Below are 22,444 nucleotides of genomic sequence, written 5' to 3'. Positions count from 1 at the left end.
CGGCCTTAAAATGCTGCCTTCTGAGGCAGCTTTCTTTTTCAGGGGACCAGATTGATGGTCTGAGAAATAAGACATGTTACACAGGCTTCCTCCTCCTCTCCTGCAAACACAGCTGGGTAACATAAAACAGAAGCAAGCATTTGGCATCCAAAAGGTGGGATTTTGCTGGAGATTACGAGGGTTGTTTGGTAGAGTACCAAGGGAAATTTAGAGCACAGTCTAACTTCTTTATTTCTTCATTTTTGGCCATTGCCAATTTGGCACTTGCCAGAGGAAGACTTAATTTCATCTGGGAAAGGAAGAAGCTAGCTCTTGGATATTGCGGTGTGGAAGTGCCTCAGCCGGACAGTCATTGTTCCTGTAGCCATGTCTCAGAGGAACCCTTTTTTTTAGAAGTGGGGGAGAAGAGAGTAGATGATCTCAGCTCTCCGAGCAAGTAATAAAAAAGACCAAAAATGACAACTTTGTATGGTCTAAACATTAAGTGGGCTAAGAACAAGGTGTCCTCTATTTCCAATGACAGAAGGGAAAATTCTTCATCAAAAGCATGTAACAAGCTCTCTTTTTTAGTCCTTATGTTACTTGTTTTTGAACTGTTCAGGTAGATCTACTTCAAAAAGTGAATTTATGAGGGACTTCCTATCTTTAAAATGTATTCTTAAATTTTACAAAGGGTTATGTTTTATTAAAAAACATAATCATTTATCAAACTCAGAAGATCCTATGTATAAACAACTTAATCAAAACCCAACTTTCAACACCCAGCTGATGTATTTTAAGCAGATGATTTTGTAGAGTCACTTGAGGCATATATAAGAATCTTAATGCGCTTTAGATTTGTAGAAAATACATTTGTCTCATCTATTTTAAAACAGCAGTGTGTGTGTATAATGACTGGAAAAATGCATAGTATCTTTTCCACAGCATGATTGCCATGTTCTTAAGCAACTTTTAAGGAACACACTTCCCTTCTCATGGCTTTCAAGCTCCGGTTTGATTAGATTATTGTATTTTCCTCTAGCAAACAAAATCCATTACAAAAATCAGTTTGTCAGTATATGCTCATATACGCCATGCATTTGCTGTGCATTTGCTGTGAGGTGGTGAGTGCCCACAACTTTCACTGAGAACAACTTCCTTGGGTATATGTGGTATCTCAAAAGATGAAGAGTATCCTCATGGGACTGGCAGTGTCACCGTTAGCAACAGCTGGATTTCAGGAGTCTCAAATGTTGGAATTTGAAGGAGACGCATTTCATGAGAAATGACATCATTTATTAACTTTGTTTTGAATACATATTTTTAACAATCTTTAGCTGAAAGTTGTCAAGCTTCTAGCTTCTACTTACTGTTTCTTTCTGCAGTGCCTTTTTGATTTGCAGAGAAATTCAAGATAATTTAAAGAACTTTAATAAATGGAGTCCAGTCCTAAGAATCAGCTCGCTTAACTCCAATTAGATTCCAGTTCTCTGTGGTTATAATCATAAAGAAATCCATGCCTCTGCCACAGCAGATTCACTGTAGCCTGGAGCCATGGGGATACAGAAACCCTGCTCTTCAGACCAGTTTTATTGCTAGAAGCTTATACTTGCCAATTTTCTAAAAATAACTGAGAAGATGATATAGAATTGCTGAAGTTTTCTGCTGAAGCACTAAGCTAGCTCCTCATTGATTACTTTTAAAGAGATGATGCATAAAGCAGCATCTTCTAGAGGGTTTGGATGACTCTTCTCTACATTTTTTTCTCTGTCTGTGTGGATTCCTGATAGCTGAGCATCCGGTCCTCAGGAGTCTGGAGCAGCTTTAATCAGTGGTGTCAATACGTTAAGAGTGTACTTCTACTTTGTGTTTTCCTATGTGCCCAAAGAGAGTCTGGGTTCAAACCAGTATGTGTTTCTTACTGCTTGTATTCTTTTAGTTTCTTAGCTATGTGTATTTGAAGCTTATGTACTCTGTGTGCCTGCAATATAAATGTATGCTTTGAACATCTCTTTGAGCATGATATAGAGGTTACTGCTATCTGAGCTTTAAAATTTGTTTTGCTTGTGAAAAAGCAGGCCTGTAAATAGCAAATGTGCATCATTCAGGGTTATCTATTTCACACTTTTTCTGAAGAAAAAATCAGTATCAGTATTGTTTTTCACCTCAAAAGCAGCCAGTTGGCTTGTAGACAATTTCAGTTAGTGCTGTGGCACTCAGAGTCCTAGAAGCCAGCAGTCTCCTCCCGGTAAGCTCTCTCCAGCTTCTCGAAGTCTTAGCCTCACCTTCAGTATCCTTGGGTCAGTCAATGCCACCGCTGCCTAAGGAGGGGAGAATTCGGTTCTCATTCCCAGAACTGTGCAAGAGGGAAACTTCAGGGCCCTTGTTCATCTCACTGCAGATCAGCTCTCTCTGAATCAGGTGGGCATCATAAATCTTCAAGGACTGTTGAAACCCACTTTTCCCCTCTCAGTTCTTTACCATCAGTGACTGATACCTCTTTTCACTACTGATAAAATCAGTGCTGTCTGCTATCAATTTTTCAGAATCTCCTCTAAAAAGACACATCTAGCAAAATATTTATGCTGGCACTGTCTATCTCACTACCACATCCCTTCCAGATACAGGATGCCTTTATAGGGTCTGCAAACTTGCTGATAGCTATTGCACTTTCTCAGGTATTTTTTCAGTACTTAAGGGATCCAAATTCCTTGCAGAAATAAGGAATCTGGTTTTTTGCCCACACTGTGCCTGGACTTTAGTGACAATGATAGTTTGTGAAAAAAGTAAGCCTATTACCTGAAGTTGGTGTCCAGGAAGAAAGATCTTCACTCTCCCAATAGTCTTTGTCAGGAAGAAGGAACAGTTGGATCATCAGCCAGTTATCGGGTGCTGGGACTAAGTACAACTTTCTTCAGCATGACAGAAGGTGACAGCTAGAATCAGGAGTGGTAAGGATTCAGCTGCAGTGTTGTGTATAGATTTGGGTGCTGCAGTTCAAGGAAGATGTGAAACAAGTGGATAAAGTCCAGAAGAGAGAAATGAGTGATAAGTGCTTTAGGAAAACATACCCTTCCGAAGGCATGGAAGAGTGGGGATTGCTGCACTTAAGAAGACGGGGATGGGACACCTGTAGTCTTCAAGTACAATATAAGTCTGTTGCAAAGAGAAAATAATAGATTTTCCAAGGATACGTAAGAGAGGAGGCCGTAGTAGAAAACAAACCATTTGGATTAGAGATTTCCAGCAAAAAGGATATTGAAGGAATGGAATAGGTTGCCTGAGGAGGAGTACTCACAGGAGTACTCAAAGCAAGATATTAGGAACAAGTTAGGCAACGATCTGTCAGAAATAAGAGATGTGAATGATCCTGCCTTTATGCACAAGTTTGGGTTAGATGACTCCTTGAGGACTATATGCTGCCCTACTTTTTATTATTAAGATTTTTTCATGACTAGAGCCAAATTCTTTCCGTTCAAAGACAGACAGATATCTCATTCTTTGAGGTCTTAATTTGGGGAAGAAGTACCTCCACAAGCTAAATCATAAAACTAAATGTAAGCTTTTTTCCCCATGGGATAACTCAAAGATAATTTAAAAGGTGCTTCTGGTGTTTTAGATGCTAAGAAACCAAAATAAAACAAGTTCCTATGTTTGAATGTGCCTTTTCCTTTCTCCCATTTCATCCACGCTTGGATTTGCATCCACACATCAGTCACGCATTTCATGATGTGTAGCTTTTTAGATTTCTTTCTTAAAGGCTGACTTCTGTGCTCTAACAGCTAAGATGAATTTTCTAACATGGAAGTTGAACATGGGGTTCCTAGAAATGGTAGATCCTCTCTTTGAAACTTATATTCCAGTATATGTTTTTTTATACATATGTATACACACACACACACACACACACACATACACACACACACTCCTATGTATTCCATGTATATTGTATAATCAAAAAGTTGTATTGATGCTTATTACTTTTGTCTAATCAGCTGGGTAAAGTATGTGCTGTAATGGTAGCATTCCCATGCACAGTCTACTCGGTATTCCTTAAAAAGCATTGCTCTTAAGCTGCACCAAAAGCTTTACTGAAAAAATAGCATTTTTAATAAAAGGGCATTAGATTACCTAGAAGTTGTTGGTTCCCTGCCTCCCCCTCCCTCCCTTCTCATAGGGGACTGGAGTTCAGAGTGGTTTTCAGGTGCAGTAGGACAGTCTGTGACTTCAATAAGCCGGTCCTGCTCTTTCAGCTACCTTAGCTCCTCTGTAGATGTTTACATCCTCCACATGAGACACCAAATTTTATTGCAGTCTTACAGCTATTATAGGATTTTCCTTTCTCAAGAACTCGCAAGAGCTGTCGGTCACCTTCAGTAGGATCAGTACAGATACCTATTTGCAGAAGAAGACCATTCTTAGTTTTTAGTACCTGGAGTCCTTCAAAATACTTCTGTCTGGGCTGTCCCATGCTTTCCATCTGCAAACGGTCTTAACTAGAATACTTTGTAATAGTTTGATTGCACCAGCCGTTTACCCTTTAAGTAGAATTAATCAATCAATCATATTTTATTTAATGTTACTCTGAAGATATTCCCACTTAGATTTCTTTTTCATAAAAAGCAAAGTAAAGCAAACTCTAGTTCCAACAAATATATTTTTTATTAGCCTGAGTGTTTGTATCTTTTAGCTGAAAGATACTGTGAAATTTTTTAAAGTGTATGCCTAATGCTTTTTAATTATTTCAAGACTAATCAAAGGTACTCTTTCTTTATTTCAGGAACTGCATCTGTGGCTGTTGCAGGTCTTCTTGCAGCTCTGCGTATCACTAAGAACAAGTTATCAGATCACACAGTGTTATTCCAGGGAGCTGGAGAGGTGTGTGTTTTATACTTAAGGAAAAACTTTCCAAGACTTTTCTTAATATTTAATCAAGTTATATGTATCCCGTTCACAAGCAGATTAAGTGGTACAATGATCACTAACAGCTGCTGAAAGTCGGTTCTTAATTCAAATGTAAACTTAGAAAAAAATCTCTAGATCATCTGCTCAAGCCTCATATTTTTCAGAAGACATTTTGAGGAGGTCTGTTCTCTTTTTAAAACTTAAAGTTTTCCTTTTCAGCTGTAAATCATCAAGCTAGTTTCAATATAAGCAATCAAACAAAAATTTTTTGGTAAGATGAGGAAAAATATCGGGTCACCAAAGAAAGATTAAGTAAAATATGCTTATCAGTGTCTGTGTTACTTAATAAGATGCTGTCCCCCTTTGATTTTTCCCATCACTACTAGAGTTTTTCAGTATTCTGCGTCTCAAGATCATCCATTTCTGAAGATCTATATGCACGTGATTTTTGATATTATTGTTGCAGTACAAACTTTCCTAAGTTACTTTGAGCTACTGTTTCTAAACTTCATAGAAGTGAAGATCACACTTACCTACAGTACTGTTAACTCTCATCTGTTATATGAGGTCCGCTACCCTACGCAGGCTTCTGAAAAATACTGTTCATGGTCACCAAGCCCCTTTCTGGGTATACTGTGCTGCCCCAGCTTTGTGTAGTCCTGATTTTTTAAATTTGATTCTATATGTGGTGCTACTGAGTCCATAGTTTGCAGAAAGACCTGCACCCATGTCTGCCATGTGTCAGAGCTTTTCTCTTCAAGACTGTCCATGTCTCTGAAGTTCCTTTCCCTGTTTTTTCTCCCTCCTCAATGGAGATGAATCCATGGTCTAATATTTATTTTTTTCCATTAATATTGTCAGTGTGCTTGTTACTGCAAAGAGGTAATGGTAGATATCATCCCTGTCATGGGAGCTTACATTGAATAAAACTATGTATTTCTTAATTGTTAGGCAGGAAAGGGGGAATTTTGCTTGATTCTCAGGGAAACTGAAAAATGAATAACAAGAATCAGAAGCAACCCCATAAATATTTATACTGAATTAGTAATCAGAATTACTCAGTGCTCTGTTGGCTCGTTCTGTTTCCTGTTTTTCAATCCTTGCACGTGTGACATTTGATCTGTTCGATGAAATTTTATAAAATCTGGTAGGAATGATACATGTTTCAGCAAAATATTGATAAGTGAATTTTTTCTTGCCCCTGCTTTCACCAGGAGCACAGCCAAGAGCAGTCTAGAGTTACAAAACATATGAATAGTAGGTAAGAGGATACTTACCTTCTTGATGGACATTTTAAAGAAAGATTGGGAGCAAGACTTATTTTAGGACTGTTTTTTACTTTCTGGGATGCAGAATGCAGTTTCCTTTGGTTTAAATTGCCAGAAAGTCTGATGAACAAAATTAAATTTCAAAGGAGAAAAATACTTAATGTATTCTCACATGATCATGTGGAATAAGTGTTAGTTTTAACAGTTTATATTAGAGTTTGTTTCTTATGCTGTCCATATTACAGATGCCATCTTAGGATGTATTATATCTTTCATTTTGTCTTCTAACTACTAAATGGTAGTTCTTGTTCATTAGTATTTACTTTATGAAAAAATAATTATCTGGTTTTATGATTAAATAAAGTTAAAAAACTTAATTATATAAAATCATATCTAAAAAACTTAAAATAATGGGTAAGTGAATCAAATATGGAGGGGATTGCTTTCATTTTTAGTTTTGTAGGCTACTTCTCTCTTTTTTTCTTCAGGCTGCACTGGGGATAGCAAACCTCATTGTTATGGCTATGGAAAAAGAAGGGATATCTAAAGATGCGGCTATCAAAAGGATATGGATGGTTGACTCAAAGGGATTAGTAGTAAAGGTAATACAATTTTCTCATTCCACTAGATGTCAGGATAGTTATTTGCAGTCTGTAGACAAAGGCAAGAACATATCTTTTGTTTGCTTATACTGATGCAATTGCTATCTCTTGATGTTGCGAGCTGCTTTGCTTTTCTAAGTGCATTAGATCAAAGACAGACACTTAAGTTATTTCAGTGGGAGCATGGTTATGCTGGGAGTTCCTGCACCATTTTTATTAGGGGTGATCACGTAAGGAGATTTTTTTGAGCAGTTCAGTTAAAAAATATGTAAGGAAAGAAATGTTCAACCTGTGGGTTTAATATTTCCCCTGTAAATATAACTGTTATTTTTTAGCACAGTCTTGGGTGAATATGTATATATGTGCTATTAGGATAACATTCAAGGGTGTTTTTAAAAGGGAGTAAGAATATTTTTGAAGAGAGTATTTTCCTGGTGTTGCAAAAATGTCATCCTTCTGTGAGAATGGAGATATATTGCATCAAATAGCTTCTATGCACAGTGACACAGCTCATGTTGCAGATGCTGTGGTCTGCAGTGCTATCAACACTGGTCAGAATTTGAAGTTGCTGAGAGACTTCATCAGTCACCCTTACCTCATTCTTTCCATGTGCCAAAATAAAGAAACATATGTATTCCAAGTGCCAAAATAAAGAAACTGGTATGTTTTAAAAGGTGGTTATGCATTTAAGAGTTTGTGAGCTACTTGAAAGAAATGCATGAGAGCCCAGTTGGCTTCAGATTTTTACCTAGCATTTTGTTGACATTGTTTCTGCTCACCTCTGTTGGTAAAGAAAGGCTTAGGCTGTCCCATGCGCAGTGTTCTTCTTTACCTTTCTAATATTTGGGACATGTTGTAATTTGCGTACCCTTGCATCAGGAGCTGATTACATTCTGCAATCAGGATGTGTAATCTCCAAAATTATCTGTGTTGGTTTATTAAACTGCATCACAGCACGGTTCACTCCTGCTATTACAGGGAAAATAGTGAGATCATAGACACTGAGGTGGGAGAATGTCATAAAGGTCATCATGGACACCCCTTGCCAGAGAGCACAAAAATAGTCTGATCAAGTGCAGAAGAATGCTGCTACTTGCTGCTTGTCTAAGATAAACATTTTTCCCCCTTGTTTTTAAATGAATGTTTTTAATGCTTTTTGCTTTTCATCTAATAATCTCACAGTGCTTTCAGTCCAAATATGGATGAGCAAAGGCCTGTGTATCTTCAGTGGTTGATGAAACCTAGAGATTGCCAGAAAGGAGTGGTTTGTTGCACAATTTCCTGCACCTTAGAGACTGGGAAAATGATTGTAAAATAATATAATTGGACTAAAATCACTTTCGGGTGGTGTTAAAGAAACAAAGTGACATGGAGGATGGAAGTATAGGGACTTCACAGCTCTAAAGCAGTAAAAGAGGTCTCAGTTGCATGTCTGCCTGCTATGGCTGTTGAGCAACCTTTCTTCCCCAATACTCATTTCCTCTGGCTGCCTATTTGACACCTCTTCCTGCTGCTGCTAATTTGTTAGTGAACGGAGAAGGCTGGTTGTTGCTATCGGAACACAGCAACTCGTTCTCTTGCACAGTTTCAAAATTTGTGGTGGCTTCAGTGACTGTATCCTTTCCTCACCACCTTTGAGTTTTGGCAAGCTGAAGTATTTCTGTTGTCCAGGGCCAAAAGCAATCAGTGTCTCGCATAGCCTGCAAGTTCCTTTCTGTTCAGTTGCTTATTCTTTTTGGTGGGGTTTTCTTTTGTATTTTGTCCAAAAAGCAGTCCACTGAATTTCATGTCCTGCCTGGAGTGTATTTGTGAACTGTTTGTGATGGCCAGACATAACAGCTGCCTGAGATAGATCAAGGCTGACCACAGCTTGGCTTGCTGGCAAATTTGTGTCCAGATGTTGATGTGAGCAGTCAGAGCCTCGAGTGCACATTGCAAGTCGTGCCTGGTTATCCTGGGAGGCCTCGCAGCACGAGTCGCCAAGTCTGGCTGCCCTGTGGCATGCAAGGATGCGTGGGCACCTCCTCCTGCAGCTTACTGCACTGCATGAGCTTTGGAGGAGCCAGCTGGAGCCAGAAAGTAGTAATATTTCAGTATATGGCCAGAGCTGGGCAGAAGAAAGATAGTCTTTGGTGTAGGCCTTTGTAAGTCTTGTCTTGGTTTTCTTCTGTAGCTAAATGTTCAAAAAAAAAGTCAAAAGATTATCAAAAAACAGAAAGGTATAGCTTAAGTCTCTTGAAGCTTATGATATAACTGCTGGAAAGTCATATTTACAACATGCAAATAGTTAAACCATTCCTGGACCCTCTGGTTACTTTCACCAGCTTGTCTGAGAGGCAACACCTTTCTTAGGGGCACTTAGGAAACTATTTTGGGTTTAGCTGATTGCAGCAAAGTGCTACAAGAGTAGGATGGCGTTGCAAACTGTTAGAAATGAGATAAGAGATGCAGAAGGAATAAGGTTTGTGAGAAAATTGGATGATGGGAAGAATTCGCATATTAGAAATCTTTCCATTGCAAAGAAAAGGTTCATCAAACCAAGGCCTAGCTCATCTGTTAATGATCTCTTGGATAAACTAACCTGGCTTTTATTTTTTACTACTAAGGATGTGTATCAAAGGAAAGCCATGCAATGATAGTCTGTTAAAATTTGCCATATCAAAAACTTCCTGATTAAAACAGTTTTAGTTGGGGCATGGAGACCCTTCCAGTCCTAGAAATATTTGGATCTATTGCATTGGCAGGCTGAGAAATAGCAGGATCTCTGAGGACTCCTATGCAGCAATTCCTCTGCCCAAATAAACTAATTTTTATAACATTATAATTTCCTTTTGTCCTTTGATCAATAATGTTGCAATACATGATTACAGATTTAACCATTGTTTCTCCTTTCATTTACTCTGCATAATTTCTCAACCAGTGCAAACCAAAGAAAAATGACCTTGGAGCTCTTTTGACCTGAGTGTGAGCAGTTTCCCCCTTCCTCCCTCCCTCCCTCGAAAAACTGCCACGAAGTCACTTATCAAGCTTTTATAGCAGATTTTTCCTTTGTGGCTTTTAAATTTTTCAAGTGCAGCTGTGTTTTCTTTTTCTTGGGGGGATGGAGATTTTTTTGCCCTGGGAACCATCTTTCTTCATTAAACTGAGTTTGATGACCAGCTTTTCTGCTATGTTGTGGTGAAAGAGCTTGTGATGAAGGTTGTGTTTATTGTACTGTCTATAGTTTTGTTCTGTATTTGTTCTGGAGACCTTACAATGTTGTTTATATTTAAGAGTTTTTTAAAAATCTGTTCATTATGCTTTATACACCTTTTGAAACTACTTTTTCCCCAAACAGGATGAGGAAGAGATGTGGATCATAATAGTATTAGAATTTTGCCACTTGACCAATATGAATTTACTCTTTGAAATAGATACCACTCCTCTTGAAATGCCTATTTAGGTATACTAGTGCATTTGCACTGAAGTTTTAATGTTTAATTAAATTACACTTTTTAATTTGCTTTTGCAGTCTTGTATACTTGGAGACTCTGCATAAGCAGTTGGGACTGTTATTTAACTGAATTTTGTCATAGGAACTGCTTGAGGAATGTGTTTGACTATATGAATACACTAATGGGTGAGGTCTCCCACATTCCTCCTCTTTCCCATACTTCCACTGTTACCATTTTTTCTGTTAATCACACAAATATACTTAAATGTGCCATGTGTGGTGAACACTTTTTGTGTCTTCTTTTAAAGCCATCACTGTGATGTGCAGCTATATTAGTGGCCAAATCTTCACCCATGAACTCCAAAGACAGTAAACTCCTTTTTATCAAGTAGCTGACAAGGCAGAAAGTGAGAAACAGTATTAGGATGTTCTTTTAGTAGGGGCTGACCCTGCCAAAAAATGAGAAATGAGCTTCTACTGTTGCTGGCATATTTTAGTAATGTATTGCAAAACCTTCTTCTTTTTTTTTTTTTTTTTCTTTTTTTTTCTGTTAAGGCAGTTATCAAGGATGGGGTAAGGGAATCGGCAAGATAGCTCTTGAACTGCCCAGAGACATCATGCAAATAATAAAGCATTTTGATATTTAAAGAGACTCAGTAGACCCTTCCCCCCAGTGATGTGTGACAGGCTGCAGGGGTCTTCCTTGGCTGCCAAATACAATTTGCTTCTCCTGTAGTGAAGTTTACCTGGAAGCTGCAAGAAAGCATAAGATTTTTGTATGCCATATGTGCTTTTCAGCTCAAATGGGATCCCTACACATAGGGATAAATCCTTAATTTTGAAGAGTTTGTCAAATTAGAACAATGTTACTTCTGATGGCTTTGTTCTCCAGGTTTGCTAGTACAGCACGATCATTATTGTGTCTGATCAAATATCTTGTGTTTTAAACATTCATTAGATGTGTGATCTTATCCCCTATAAGACCTGAGACCATTTGGGTGAAACCCAAAGTGAATAACAAGCACAAAAACATCAGTTGAGGTCAGATAGCTTTAGGCCTCAGAGTATGAAATTTTGTTGCAGGAGGAGCACTGGACAGCAAGAGGACAGCAATTCCTGTGGTCCTGATTAATTAGATTGGAGAGTCCCAGATAATCCTATAGGTTATCCTCTGAACTGTTTTCATGGGAATGTGAACTATCATCCTTTTCCTCCCCCTTCCCCCCCGGAAGACTCCTGGCAATCTGATCTGGAAAACTTCCTCCCAACCAATTACCTGGCTGTGGACATGACCCTGATTGAAGTCCATGGTCTGGTCAAAGCTGGATACAAGGTTCAGGCTTTGCTTAGAGAATGATGAAGAGCAGAGAGGACATTTGAGACTGATACCAGAATTTCAGTGTCCTATACATGTAGACGCTCCCATTACAGTCAACAGAGCTCTTCTATAATGCATGAAGAAGCCTATAGCGCTCATGTATCTTACTACTGAACTGAATCCCAGTTGATCAGATCAGTTATGGCCAACTGTAACTGTCTGTGGCTTTTTGAGCCCAAAGCCTCCATTTTGGCAAAGGTTGTCTCGGCTCTCTCCAAGTCACCAAAGTTCCTTAAAATATTTTCTGCCTCGTTTTGCTAATGTACTATCCCCATGAAGCAATCCTTTTTTTCCTTGTCAGTTATTTCCATGTCTGGTCTTTTAATTAATCTGTGCAGTAACATCTTACATTTATCTTGCTCTATATGAAATATAAAGTTTGCAGAGAGGAAATACTTTGTCTTTGAATGCTTGTGGTACTACTTACACCGGAAGAGTAGTATAAAAAACAGTTGACCGGTATGATAGGACAGGGCAAAAAGGTGACTGGTGTGGTATTGTCAGGTAATATCCATGTTATTCTCTCTAACAGTGACACCATCAAAAATTTGGGTTTTAAATTCTTTCGGTGTTCATGTAATTGGACACGACATACATTAGAGATACTGATGAGATGGTAACTTAATTTGGATGGTTTATCATTTTCTATTATTGAAAGGAATAATCATTTTGCTCCATTTTGTTTCTGTTGTTCTGTGGCTTCCTAACTTGCCCTGCTTCTCAGATCTTATCTTGCTGAAATAGTTGTATTTATAAACTTTGTCCTGCCTGTTATCCCTGTTTGCTTATATACATGGAAAGTGTATTTTGAACACATGAAAGGACTTAACTATAACAGCCATAATCTTCTAATAATGTGTTTTCAAGTTGACACTGGAAGAACATTACCTAAATCTTATGTTTTACTGCTGACCATTATGACATTATCTGCTCAGAACGTTGTGTTTTTTCACACAATTGGCAGCAAAATATTTATTAATTCTGTGTCCAAGTTTCCTTGTCTGTTTACGTGGTCTGAATCTGCTCTCTTCACTCTTAGTTGCACGTGTTAGGTGAAACGTTTGGAATTAGGACCCCGGTGGGGGGGTTGGAGGATTTTGTTTGTTTTTGTTTTTTAATTCCTGAACAAGAGCTCCTGTCACCTGCAAGCCCTTTGGCTTCAGTAACCTGTGAGTTCATCTCCATACCTTCACTTTTTTTTTTTTAATATATATATTTTGTGACTTCTTGTAACTTCTACAAGGCCGCCTGGCAATCCTTCTGGCAAGCTCTCTGTGTGTCTCAGACCTGGCTTGTCTGTTCCTGCTGGTGCTCCTGGGGGAGTGCCCAGAGACATCCCTCAACTCTCAGCAGAGCCTCCAGCCGCTGCCTCCAGTCCTTCCTGCAGTTTTCCAACACCTTTAGACCATGGATTTGCGTGCAGAAAAAAAAAAAAAAAAAAAAAAAAAATTTCCCAATGCAGAGTATTTCCAACACCTTCTCCCATGGCTCTTACCTACATGCTTTTTTCTTCCTTCTTCCATGATGCTTTAACAACTGCTTTTTTATGTTTGTTTTGCTTTTAACTCTGCAGTAAGGAACCGAAATAAAATAAAAATATTTGCAGTTGGAAATACTCTCCTTACTAATGAACCACTTTGCTTTTGGTCTACAGTGCTCTTATTTTTGCGGTTCTCATCTCTTCAGTATTTAAGAACCTCGTGTGCATTTATGAATCTATCTGTGTACTGATCTCTGTTATCTTGTTTCAGTGAGCTGCAGTTGCCACAGTCGAATATATAGATTCATGCCTCCCTGGTTCTGAGACGGGCCAAGCGCCAGAGCTGTGTCTAATGTAGGACAGTGCAGGCATTAGATGCCTCCGAGGTGGTGGCAAGAGCTAATCATGGAGAGCCTCCAGCCATGCCCCTTTGGCCGTGCTCTCAGAAAGCTGGTCAGCATGGGCACCTGCTGCAACCCCAGGGCAACCAGCTCACACCGGCCATGCCTCTCAACTTCCAGTTGGTAGTATTTGTAAGATTTACGGCCTGTTTTTTAATATCTTGTATAGATGTCTGGTGTGCAATCTGGACTCCTGTTTTTACAGCTGTTTCCTATGAGTTTTCTCAGGGTTTTATTGATGGGTCAATTTTGTTTTGTTATCTGACCCGCAACTTGGTTCTGTAATATGATGATGTAGGTTTCTGTGAAAATTGTGGTGCACATTTACTTAAAGCCTGATCCTGGTATTTCTTTTCTTTGTCGTGCTCTTTATTGACAACACATGTCTAAAAATTATCAGTTCAAATCAGAAACACAAACAGTTTTTCATAAAACTGTTAACTACTGAGTCCTGTACTACTTTCGCCCCTTGAATTGAAAGGTCCTGGCATCCGAGTATCTATGTCTTCGTATTAATGTGACCCTCTCTTATCCATTAGGGAGTATAGATGTTTCAGAATTGCCAAGGTCTTTCATGCATAATGTCACCATCAGAGAATGCTGCTATTGTTTCTGTATCGCCATTCTTCATCTGCTGACTTAACACAGTCCACATTGTAACTCATTTGCTAATAAAGAATTTAGCTCATATTACTTTACATCTGAGATACCACTGTGGCTACTAATATAGCAAGATATCTGTTTTCAGGTTGCTTTGTTCTCTTTTGTTCAGATCCAAAATCTCCAGTAGGTTTCTTGGTACAAAATGATACTATGATAGGAACGGTATTTTTTCTCCCCCAGAACTTGTGTGTGACATTTTCACTGAGTCTTTGAAAACTTAGGTTTTATTGGTTTTTTCAAGTGTGTTTAGTACTCTTTGCCTTCGGCATTCATGTGAAGGTGTGTTGTGTAGTTTGTTGTCTAGGCAGCTCAAGTATCGTTAAAGATGCTATGGTTGCCTTCCTAGTATTTTAGTTGGTTTGGGTTTTTTTGTTCAAGTATCTAGCAAATTACCTATTCTGTGAAAGTTAAGAAAATGATATGAAAATAGATGGTGATGAGAAAAATTACACAATGGAATATTGCCCTTTTTTTTTTTTTTACTTTGGGATGCTGTTGTCAAGTCTGAAGAGTGAGTCCATCAAGCACAAATACAGTTATCAGGCCTGAAAAAATACATTGGAAAGTTAGAGCAAGAAGAGGGTGTATAACCTCTTTTTCCAGCTTTGCCGTCCTTCTGCTGAGTGGCTTTGTGTCCTTCATCTGAATAGCCGTATGAGAGTGAGAGAGATGAAAGTGAGAGTCTGTTGTTTCATCTGTTGATTTCAATGGGAAAAGACTTTCTGCTTGGGTTTGGGTTTGGGTAGTGTTGCTTGATGTAGGAATGTTGCCTGTTACACGTCATAGTATACTATTAAGACAACTTAAGGCAACTGCAGTCTGACCTAGATGAGTCTTCATACTGCTATTTGAACAAAGCAATAACATCCTCTGATAGGAACTTCTGAAAAAAATTCCTCTCCTGTGTGGCAAGCTTCCCCAAAATAGTGAGAATGCATTGGGCTTGGCGTGCTGAAAGGGATGCATCTTTAGATCACTGATTTTCCAAACGCTCTTCCTGACTGCATGAATGTTTTAATAATACTAAAAGAGCAAAACAGTGGACTTACTTAGAAGACAACTACGCAAGTGACTGAAGGTGATGTTTCCACATAAAAGAATCAGTGCTATGTATACAGGACAGTAGGGTTTATAGAAATTCCTCCTTAGTATAGCATGTTTTAAATTTTACCTGTTCACGTGAGAAGAAGAAGGGAAATGTCAATGAGCTTTACGCCATGTCAGTGTGTTAGAGTTCTGAAGACACACGCGGTGCAGAGCAGAGCAGCGCCGGATTTATGCTCTCTTGGGATGATCCTCTACAGCTCGTTTCCTAGCAGCGGATAGCCAGAGTACAGAAGCTAGCTAAGCCAGGGCTGGAAAAGCAAATGTCTTAAGGTCAGTCCTATGCTACTGGAAAATCTTTTTAGTTAGAGGCATGCTACACTGAGAGATCCACCACTGTTACATCTCTCTGGTGTCACGAGGGAGAGAATACAGAAAATTTAGGAATCTGGAATTGAGACTTTTGAGTTCTGGCTCTGTCCATACTCTGCTGACTGACAAAAACTCATTCTCATTTTGGCTATAACCATTTGGAGGAGGACATTTGGGAGCCTTACTAGATGGACTGGGAACCCTCTCATTTGAGGTTAAGCACACACAGAGCTGAGCTCCTCCTTCCTTGCATGTCAGCAGTGCACCGAAGGCAGCACGCAGGGCTCTTGCTGTGGCCTTTCTGTTTTGTGGAGAACAGAACTTAAAAGTTTGCCAAATTGGGGAGAAAAAATACTATCTAAAATGCTGTCCTCTAAATTTTTGAAGTTGTGTAACCAAATCAGTTAGCTGGTCTCGAAATCTCAGTCACGGTTTTTAGGGAGTTTTATGTAGCTCCTTTAGGATCACTGAATTAACGATTAAAATCATTTTTTCAAAATCTATTTAAAATGTAAAAAAACTTCCAAACAAGCAAAAATCTGTATATATATAACTGTTGTTATTTTTGCTAAGCCATAGAATTGAATATTTCATTCTTAGTTAATATACTAGAAAAATATTTACTTGGAGACATGATTCATTCTGACTAATGGGATCAAGCTAATTCAGACCAAAGCCGGAATAAAGAAAAAAGCTTAATTTTTTTTTTTTTTTTTTAGAATGGTAGAGTGTCCTATGTGATATTAAGATAGGGAAGAAGTGTATCTGAGCTTTGCTGACCCATCTGGCTAGCACAATTTACTTCGCTAGTTTCTCTAGCCAGTGGCTCATGAAGGGTTGTAGAGGATCACATCCAGCTTACTTTCTGAGCTGGCCCTGCGGCATAGCTTTTAGAGGTGACTTCTTCTCTCGTGGTAGCCTGGGGCAGTCTCCCTGGCTCCTCTAAGACTAGCTCTAAAACTCGATTCTCCAGTATCTGCCTGGGAAGCTGTTAAGAAACGGATGGGAGACACAGGCAGGAGATCAGAGAGGTCTCCACTGCCCCCATTCCCGGCTTCCTGCGAAACCTTCCTCAATGTTGGGCTCCGTGGAGCATTTCTGTTTCGACAAACCAGCCAACTCTAATGAGAGCAAATGTTTTTTATTATAATATCTTCAAGTATTTCTAGCTAGGATCTTTTGGTTTGAAAATAACAAATGCATTTGTTCTTTGGTGGCTAAAAAGAAAATTTCATTTTTTCCCCCTGAATATATTAAGGGAAATTCCTGTTTTAAAATGAGATGCATCAGAAATGTATACGTAGACTGTGGTGACATCTGCCGGAGTACTGGAAAATAGCAGACTTCAATTTTGTGTTGACAGTGGAGTGATTCCAGCATGAATGTGCCAAAAATTGGTAATATTGCGGCATTCTCTGGAGGCTGAGGATTTTACATTTTACCCACAAAGGAAACCAGGTGCTTGTATCAGAATATTTCTGTGGCAGCAGTTGTAGGAGAACACTTAAGATCTGTTTAAGTACATGCCGAAATAACCCTCTTAATTCGAAAACTCTGTATTTTGGTCACGTAAGAAATCTGTAGAGGAGGATAATTCTGTGGAAATTCCTTGTAATCAAGGGTGTGTCAAGAGGAGCTGCTGTCCTGTGGGACAGAGCAGCTCAGTCGGTCCTGACTGCACAGCAGACCTACACGGCTGCCTGTGGAAGCTTTTCTCACAGTCGAAGATTAGAAAAAAATAGCCATCTGTTGCATTTACCAGCTCTTGCGGTTGCTGTCCGAGGCCCAGCAGAGGAAGTTTGGTGACATGAATTGCACTGCAGCGCATCACCACATCACAGAGTCTTTGTCTGAAGGTTTTTCATTCTTGCTAACATTACGCAAAAATACCATTAAAAGAATAATCCCTGCTTGAATCCAAGAGCATGTCTGGTTCTAAACTCAGTCAAAGTTATCAAATTGATAGCCTTCAGTGGAATCAGGGAATGAACTCTGTTTCAGTTTTAGTTACTTGCTAAGATTAAGGAAACTCTTGTCAAATCAGTCAGGCAAGATATGGCTAGGGAGGCCATGGTATGTATCTGTGCTAGCTATTAAGTCAAAATTATTCTTAACATTTTATTTTCCTTATATATTTCCCCATCTGTGTCAGTTATTACGTTGTCTGAAATTGTGAGATTTTTGAGGCTCTGGAACTGTCTCTTAGGCCTGTGTTTGAAAAGTGCCTACTTTTGAGTGAGGTTTTCTAAGGCATGAGGATAATATGAGTCTTAGTGGTGTACCCATTTTAAACTGTTCTGCTGAAATTTTCAGATGCGTGCATACAGAGATATTTAACATATTCAAGCAACTAGTATAATTTTCACAAATTCCAGCCACTTCTTGCCCCCCATCCCCACGTTGCTTACCCTCAGCTCAAATCCTGTTTGCAGACACTGAATGCAAATCAGTCTCGAGCCCTTCCTTTGTCCTGCCTGTATTGTGTTGCACTGGAAACACTCGTTAGCCAGCAGTAGTTGGAAATTTGATAGTATTGATCAGGTTGAAATCTGTTTCGCAGTAAGTCAGTTTTGATAGTGCAAAAACGACAAAGTGGACATCTGGTTAGAATTAGTTTGTTTCATCCTTAAGAAGGAAAGAATTAAATGTGAAATATGTGGAGCCATATAATGTCTGTTTTAGTCTATATACTTTTACACCGGAAAAAAACCTGAAAAAGCTAGAAGAATAGTACATTTGTTTTGATAATAGTTATGAAATTCCTTTCCACCCAGCGCTTCCATGCTGTGTTATATAAATCTATTAATACTTTATCATTAGTAACTTTAAGAACTTGACCAAATGTCAATAGGTATGGTGACTTCAAGAACGCTTCAAAGAAGAAATGCATGATTTTTTTCATACAATTGCTATTACAGTTGTGTTCTCGAGCTTTTGCAAGTTGAAAATTAGTGAATTTGATTTACCTACTTCTTAGAGAAATAGATTTGTCCTAAGCTGTCCTAAAAATGGTAGCTATGCGCGATGTAACTTTTTCTGACATGGTATTTGTTTTTAATGACATGTTAAACCAGATACTTTGGTAACTGATTATCCCAGGATATTATGGTTCCAGTTATAATAAATGCTTTTTCTTATTCCTTCCCTCAGGGGCGTGCCTCATTAACGTCTGAGAAAAAATGTTTTGCCCATGAACATGATGAAATGAAAAATCTAGAAGATATCGTTAAAGATATAAAACCCTCTGTGCTAATAGGTAATTTCTTTTACTTTAAAGCAGTGACCTTATTCTCTGACAAAAATGGGGATGTGGCTTTGTCTGGAGACAAGATCAAGTTCCTCTGAACAGAGTTTACCTTTGTTGTTTTAGAAAACACTAAGCATGTAGTGGGTTCTATTAGGCAGCTGAACAAGCAGTAACTCTCCAAGTATGGAGCTGTGCTTTCATTTCAAAGCATCCATTTCACGGGTGGGATAATCCAAGTTGTTGTAGACATCTAATGGAGAATCATATCACTTTTCTAAATTACTTCTGATTTAATGTGAACACTGTGATACAAACAACCTCAAAATTAGCATGAGGAACCTGAACACTGAGTGCATGTAAAGCTGTGCCCAGATGCCCATTTTTGCGTGAGTGACAACAGGTTTGAGAACTGACCCAAGAGACTCCTGGGCTCCAGGCTTTCTGCTCCCTGACTGGATTCGAATCCATTTCCGCTCTCCCAGGGAGGGAAGAACAGCTCTTTTTCCTGCTGTTGAAGCTCAGCATCCACTGTGTGGAAAGGAGAGCAGGGTTTCAGGCATCAGGGACTCTGAGCAAGAGGCTACCTTCTATACAAGCTGAGTGAGAGGGGCCCCCTTGGGAATAAAGCACCTTACATTTATCTGTTCTTCTCTAAAGGAATGGGGAGTAAGACCAAGTCCTTGGATTCCCAACTCCTGTAGGTCAGGCAGAGATACAGATTTACTTGGCATCTCAAAAAGAGGAAGCCCCCTTGCGATTGGTGGAGCATCTGAGGTCTGAGCTGTGGTACTGGCTACACCTCTACGCTGCAGCAGCATCCAGCCTGAGTTAGATGCTGTTATTCTGCAAGACTGGCATTTAATCCCTGTGCAAAGCATTTATAAGCATGGACAGTATGGAGAAGAGAAAGGCATCATTTTTAATCTCTGGTGGGATGGGAAGGGGTTTATTCAGAAAGATTGCTCTCAGGGAAGCCTCTCAAACTCAAAACATCTCTCTGGGATTATTCATCAGTTGAGGCTGGAGATGGTAATGATAATGAGCTATAGAAAGACTTTTTTTCATTCTCTTCTCCTCATGTTAGGAAAAATTGAAACCTGGCACACTGGATTTGAGAAAAATGATCCGGTCTATTGTATGAGACTTCAGGAGGCAGAGTTGCACTTATCTGCTCTTTATTGGATTTATCTGGGAGTTAGATGATATGTATCTATGTTATATAAAGGGCCTGACAAAAGTAGAGTGAGAAATTCACCAAACTGCACAGAGGTGTAGAGATCCTGCCTTATGTCAGGGACGACACCTAAGCGTGACCCTTGCAGCTGGAGTTGCAAGAACCAGTGTCATCAGAGGCTTCTCATGCTTGCTGGCACCATAGGGCTGGGGTCCCTGCGTTTCCCCCTGGAGAGCAGGCTGCACCACTGCTGGCTCTGATCCCACCGGCTGCTGGAGAATATCAGCACCCGGCCTCTCCCCAGGCCTCCTGCCTAATTACCTTTCGGCTGGTACCCGCTAGTTTTGTATAGACCTTGTGTGAAGTTGTGTATGAGGCATCTGAATGTACTGGGCTCAGCTTCTAGCAGCAAGAGGGTCTTTTTAAAAGAACATGACATGGCACCTCACTGTTACACATTTACAAAGTATTTTATGAATTAACTAATTACCATATTTGCATGTACGTAATCCACACTGCTTTAGAAGTACTGCTACTTGAAATTAACACCTTCCAATAATACATACAAAATTAAAAGCTGGGGCAGGAAGGACATTGGTCAGATGTACTGAGTGGAGCCCTTGGAAACTGGGGAGACAGAACTTGAAAAAGCACCTCTCGGGTCAGGTTTCCCTGTGTTAGTTGCAGGTCATAATGTGCACTATTGCTGAATCACAGGGGTTATTTTTACAGATAATCTGTGAGTTAGACATATGCAAAAACCCAGTAATTTATAGCACTTGAAGAAGCAAAATCTTTTTTTGCGGAACTTTTTTTAAACACTGTTAGAAAAGGAGTTGAACTACATTTTAAATGGGGAGGTATGCAGTAAAAGAAACTTTGTTCTTTTAAAAGTGATGTTCATGAGTTACTTTGAACAAATTGCAATTGTTTGCTTCTTACATGCGTGTTTTTCTTGTTTAGGAGTTGCTGCAATTGGTGGTGCTTTTACTAAACAAATTCTTCAGGATATGGCTGCTTTCAACAAACGTCCTATTATTTTTGCTCTCAGCAATCCTACCAGCAAAGCAGAGTGTACTGCTGAGCAGTGCTACAAGTATACAGAGGTAACCAAAGTTTAACATCTGCCCAGTATACGTAGTGCAAAGTAAATTGCAAACTAAATTTAACATGGGATAAAGATGAAGCAAATACTAATTGTGTTTCTGTGTATGTGTAAAAATGAGTTAAATTAAATAGCAGGATTTTATTCTATCAAGACACAGTTTCACTAAAGTCAATACATGCCTGAACCCTCATAAATTTTTTTAATAGCTTTTGTAGGATGTAAGTCAAGATTTGAAGTTCTTTATTATAGCTGAGGCATCAGTAATTGTCAATTGTTGAAGCCTTAAGGCTATTTTTGAGTTGTACCATTCTGTGTAACATAAATACACAGTGGCATGCTTTTCCTTAGAGATTTTATAAATACTGTGTAGGGTAAGAAAATGCCTCAATATGGGGAATAGAATCTTTAAAATAATTATTAAGAATAGGGGTAATGATTGACCCCTCTTACAAAGATTTCTGTTACTGAAACATGGGAGAAAATTAAGAGAACTGTGTTTGCTTATTTAAAGTATTTCATAATTATACATGTAAGTGCCAATAAGCACATTCTCTTGTAATTCAGTCTAGAATTTGCTATATATGAGTAGTTGACTATATGCATTTTATAGTGGATTTTGTGTGGATTTCTTGTCAAGTACAGGGCCGTTAGTGTGACAGTTTCACAGGGTTTAGAAGACAAATTTAGCATGCCTATTCCCCACTGAGAAGTACGCAATTATAGTGCAACGCAAGAATCGGGGAAGTGGACTCCATAAAGGGATGGTTATAATGAGAAGCTGCGTCTGGTAAAAGGAGCAAAAGATACACTGCAGTATTTGATCTGTCACCAAAGTGTATAATAAGCGGGCCACGATCATACTGCCTGACACCAAACTAAACAGAATACTCTTTGAAGAACTGAATAGGAACAGTTGTGTATTTAAAATGCACTTTTTCAGTTCCCTAAAATAGGCATAGATATTTCTGATACAAAGCACTTCTTAAGTCTTTAACAGCAACATTTATCACTTTAGCAGTGTTTGCCTAGAGAGAGACTGGCTTCTCATGAGCTTTTCTTCCCCACCTAAATTTACTGCTTAAATTCTAGGGTACTACCTCCTCAGCAAATCAAAAGCTCAGGACCTCTGGGCCTCTGAAAAGTCACTTACCTTATTATTCTAAAACTGCATTTCTAGTTTAGAAATTACTTCCCTCTCCCTAGATGTCAGAAATGACATGGGGAAAATATGAATGGTAGTGCTGCAGATGAATCGCTTGCGATCACTTGCAGCTTCTGTCACTGTTAAACGGCACTAGATTGTGCTGGCCTCTGCTCAGAGCAAGCTGTTTCTCAACCCTGAAGTGAAAAGTGAGATTGCATCAGGCTTGAAACTTATTGACAGCCGTGC

At 39.0% G+C, this 22,444-nt stretch overlaps 1 protein-coding gene across 1 annotated transcript in view; it reads left to right on the top strand.

Annotated features, from left to right (window-relative positions):
* The window catches only part of ME1 (malic enzyme 1), a 202,918-nt gene that overhangs the window by 168,803 nt on the left and 11,671 nt on the right, over positions 1-22,444 (top strand). The window contains exons 8-11 of the mRNA XM_026121035.2: positions 4,760-4,857; positions 6,641-6,754; positions 18,676-18,781; positions 20,910-21,052. Coding sequence (XP_025976820.1) covers positions 4,760-4,857; positions 6,641-6,754; positions 18,676-18,781; positions 20,910-21,052 — 461 coding nt within the window. The remainder of the gene's footprint in view (positions 1-4,759; positions 4,858-6,640; positions 6,755-18,675; positions 18,782-20,909; positions 21,053-22,444) is intronic.

The sequence above is a fragment of the Dromaius novaehollandiae genome, chromosome 3 (genome assembly GCF_036370855.1).
Source record: "Dromaius novaehollandiae isolate bDroNov1 chromosome 3, bDroNov1.hap1, whole genome shotgun sequence".
Classification (NCBI taxonomy): Eukaryota; Metazoa; Chordata; class Aves; order Casuariiformes; family Dromaiidae; genus Dromaius; species Dromaius novaehollandiae.
The sequence above is the reverse complement of the archived record's forward strand: the minus strand, read 5'-3'. Positions and strand labels throughout refer to the sequence as shown.